The sequence below is a fragment of the Aptenodytes forsteri genome, unplaced genomic scaffold, assembly GCF_000699145.1.
Source record: "Aptenodytes forsteri isolate BGI_AS27 unplaced genomic scaffold, ASM69914v1 Scaffold56, whole genome shotgun sequence".
NCBI classification, from domain to species: Eukaryota; Metazoa; Chordata; class Aves; order Sphenisciformes; family Spheniscidae; genus Aptenodytes; species Aptenodytes forsteri.
In genome coordinates, this window is record NW_008796213.1 from 5,320,759 (window position 1) to 5,325,134 (window position 4,376).

Sequence of the window (4,376 nt, forward strand, 5' to 3'; positions counted from 1 at the left end):
GGGCCGGGGCCGGAGCCGGGGCCACCTTGAGGGGACAGCCCTGAGGGAGGCCCCGGCCCCGGGCGCTTGAGGTGCCCGCACTGCCCGCAAGGCCGGAGTCTCCCTTCGCCTGCTGAGATGCTCCCAGAAACGCAGGGTCACCCAAACGGCTTTGATAGCTCTTCAGTGGGGTTTGGGGTGTGGTTTGTTTTGTGGGGTTTTTTTAACGTGACTGCAGGGAGAGAGCGAGGCACATGCAGTGGTGCTGCATGAGGGCCCTTCGCCTCCCTCCTCCTGCTGATTTTTGGTATGTATTGGCCATTTTTAACCAAATTTGACCAGAAAAGGGTGGCAGCTGCAAACTCGCACATCTCCTATAGGAATAAGTGTTCCACGGGAGAAGAGAGACTGCAGCCAAGTCTCCTTCACCACTTCCAATTACAGGAAGAAGGCTGCTGTGTGAATTCAACCGTTGTTAGGCACCAGAAAAACTTCTCAGTTAAGCTTTCTGACCTGTGTCAGTTTTCTGATGACACATCATGAAGGCCGCTTTCACACTCCTTTCCTTTCAGTATCTAAATTAAAAGCTCAGCCACGGGCACACATCTGCTGGACATGCAACTGCCATGGTTGCAATGCTTATAGTACCACCTGCTACACAGTGTCACTGCAGCCATACGCTTGGGTTAATACCTAGACTGCAGTCTTCATTGTACTAGCCTGATTGCCTTGTATAAACAATGCGTGCCTTACAACAACTATGCCCTTGAAGAAGAACTAAAAGACTGATAAAAGGGGAACATCCTGCCCTAGAAGACGTCGGAGGCTAGATGATTGCCAAAGAAACAAGAAGTCAGCAAAAAACCTGCCGTAACTAGGGGAAAGGTAGAGGCGGCAGGGGGAGATTGCGACCACCGACTCAATTCAAGACTGGAAAGACTTGCCCCCCCACGCCTGCAAGGAGCACGCGTGCTAATTTACATGGCAAGCGAGGCTAATTTGAACACAACTAACCAATGAGCGCGAACTTAGGCAGGCTTTTACTAATCATGTAACAATATAAATACACTGTAGTTCTTTTGTGTGGTGTGCTAGCTTTGTGGAATTACCACCTAGCACCCATCTTTGTGCAAACATGAGATAAATAAATATCTCGGCTCTGTGTGTAAGATTGGCTTATTGCACACTGGGTACTGGACCCGGCCTGTGGGAGAACATCACTGCACCCTCTTGCACTGCAGCCATGGCACCAGACCGTGGCCAAGCAATGTGCTCACCCTCTGGGAGCTCACAAACTCCTTAGAAGGGGGACCACCTTTTTAGTTTTTTAAGTGTCTTCCTCTTCAGGTCATTTCATCACTCCTGGTGCTGCATCACAGAGGCATGCTTTAAATGATGGTAAAACAATGATGTAAAATACCATTATTTAAGTCAGACTGGCAGCAGTAGGCACGGGGACTGTTAAAGCAGATGGTGATTCTCAATGAACAAGAATCCTGCCCTGCTTCCTTCTTTTGCCAGTCAGGTTCTGTTGCGCCTTTCCCCTCGTCTTGTCTTATTTCCTGCTTGTCCTATGAGATCAGGAAGGGAGTGACAAAATGAGAAGCTAGACAAGTACATTGAACAGAAGAACAGCTCTACTAAATCAGTTAGAGATTCATATAGATCTGTAGCCTGCCTCTGACAGGCCGTCAACACGTGCCCAGGAAGCAACGTGAGAGGCTGTAGCATTACTGTCCTTCATCCCTCCCTTCCAGGGTCCACTGATTAGATTTCCTGAAACATAGGAAAAGTTCTATTCTCTTTCTTTGTTCAATTTCTGATTTTATATCCACTAATCATATACCCCTTTGTCTTTTCCAAACGGAAAAGTTTTGGTCTATTTTAGTCTTTTGTTGTATGGAAGTAATTCTATAGCTTGGGCTGTCTTTGTCCTCCTTTGTTCCTTAAGACAGTTTTTCCTTAAGGGGCAGACCTGCAGATGGTATGCAAGATGTGAGTGCATCAAATGTGCACAGTGGCTTTTCAGTGTTTTTTGTTTTTTCTTCTTTCCTAATAGTCCCTACTGTTTGATTCTGTTGATTACTTTTGAGGCTGGAGTGTCACGGTTCATTTAGATATCTCAAATTTACAGGACAACATAATCTGTAAATTTATTTTATGAGCTCATTAGGAAAGAAGACAAACAAGGGCTCAGTCCTCTTTTGTACAGACTTGTCTAAATTATGAATTCACTAACTCATCACTTCATTAATTCATGAAGTTTCTAACTCACAGGTTCTCTAATTCATAACTCTTAACTCATGCGCCTATGAGCGAAATAGTTACCTAGCTGAGGGTGAGAGTGCTCGTCCTTCCTCCTCTGTCGCGGTGTGGGCATCCCCTGTATCGCACCAGGAAGCACAAAAACCTCAGCAGTTTGGCTGCTGTTAGATCAGCGTCAAAAGCTTTTCAGGTAAGCTGATGGTATTTACATCTCCTAGCTTGGAATTTTGATCTGTGCCATTTCCATAAGTTAGTGGATTCTGAAGAAACTTCCAGATGATTAGTATGCAAGAATGCAGGAGATGATGACTGCAGGATACAGCAGGCTGCAGGTGGTAACAGCTGCATAATGACCTTTATTCCTTCCTGTCCATCCTGTCCTACCTAGCGTTGCTCTCTCTTTGACCTAACGGTGCTGCTTCCAGCATATGAGTGAACAGTCACATTGGAGCTGGTGTTTTCATAGAATTATCCCATTTTCCCTGGATCTCATTCCTGACTAGTAATAGTTCAGAAGCCATCACTATCCACATGAAAATAGGATAGTTTCTGCCTTCTTGTCTAAATCTACACAGAATTTCAGCTGCTATTTCATCATCCAATGTACTATAGGGATTTCCAGCAATTCGTCATCGTTTGCCTTAATCACTATTTTCCTAAATAATATAGTGTTCTCAGCAAACCCTGCTGCCTTATCCTCTTTTCCTGATGGTTTATGAGTATGTTGAAAAGTGCGGGGTTGAGCAGGCCTGCACTGGGAGACTGCCCTCTGCTGGGAAGAGCTTTTGGAAATCTAAGGCAACTGTACGAACTCTTCTGACCCTTGCCTACATATTTGTTAATGCCCTCAAATAGTTCCAATGTGTTTCTGAGGTATAAATTTAAAAAGACCTTGCTGGCTTTTCCTTAGTATGTTCTATTTCCAACACCTTCTGTTCCAAATTGTAGGTTTCAGTGATTTGGCTTCCTGCTCTGCAGTTCTCTGGATCCCTGCTGTGATCCAGGTACCACATTTGCTAGTTTCACGTCCTCTGGTAGCTAGGCACTCCTAAGTGAGAGATCACACACCACAGATGAGAATTGACAAAATCAGGGAACAGTTGAGGTTGGAAAGGACTTCAGGAGGTCATCTGGTCCGAACCCAAATTCAGCTATTTCATCCCTGAGTTGTTCAGAACAGGGGTGGAAGCCTCCTAATTCTGGCGTGTTGTCAAATGTTTTCAAATTGTTGCGTAACTATATGTACTGCCCCATCAGTAGGAGATATCTTGACTGAACCAACACTTAGGGTACCCTCCCACATTCATAAACAGCACTGAAGCCAGCATGGTATTAGGCAGCTCCCATTCTCCCCAGTAGGCCTCCATTTACTTTTTCTGTCCAGTGCCCTAAGTCCATCCTATCTAAATGGCTCCCAGCCTCTTACATCTTAAATACCTGTCCCAGCATCACTGTGCAGTCCAGGTAGCTGTTTGAACTGCGTCCTCCCCTCCAGACTTTTTTTCCTCATGCTTCTGAAAAACAACACTCATTTGGCAGAAATGCGGTGTTTTTTTCGTCATAAAATTTGTATGAATGACTATGCCAATGCAGAGGTTAACCTTACAGAGGGAGAAGTACAAAAGAGAGCAGTGTAAGGTCAGGGTTGGAGGGGTGTTTGCAGGTAGCTTTACACCATTGCAATTCATTCCAATGTGTTGGTGTGTGTATCACAAGGAAGTTCACATTGCTGTTCCCGCTTTGCAGCTAGAATGAGTTTTTCGAGGCTCTGGAGCAGAGCTATCATTCTCTCTCTTTTCATGAGAACAAAAGTAAAACTAGGAAAACAGCTGATGACCGATGCAGAAAGAAGATTTGCAGAGCTGCCTTTGAATTTAAGTACCTTCCCATACCCGAACGCATACCCGAAGTAAATCATAGCTTATTCCTTCTCACACAAGTTTCTTGTAGTTTGTTTTGTGGCATGTTCCTCAGGAAGAAAAAAAGTACCTCTTTGATTTGATAGAACTTCCTCACCTATGAATTATATATAAGCAAAATTGTATTTTCTCCTTCTTTAGAAGAATTTTCTGCTAATGGAAAAGTCAGTTTTCATTTGTAAAATTAAATACCTCCAATGTAAGAAAGGGTTA

The 4,376-nt window shown here is 44.4% G+C and overlaps 1 protein-coding gene across 1 annotated transcript in view; it reads right to left on the reverse strand.

The window, feature by feature from the left end:
- LOC103906497 (poly [ADP-ribose] polymerase 12) overlaps nt 1–4,146 on the reverse strand; it is a 20,955-nt gene extending 16,809 nt beyond the window's left edge. The window contains exon 1 of the mRNA XM_009288413.1: nt 4,127–4,146. Within this exon, the coding sequence (XP_009286688.1) occupies nt 4,127–4,146 (20 nt within the window). The remainder of the gene's footprint in view (nt 1–4,126) is intronic.
- Between the last annotated feature and the right edge of the window lie 230 nt (nt 4,147–4,376).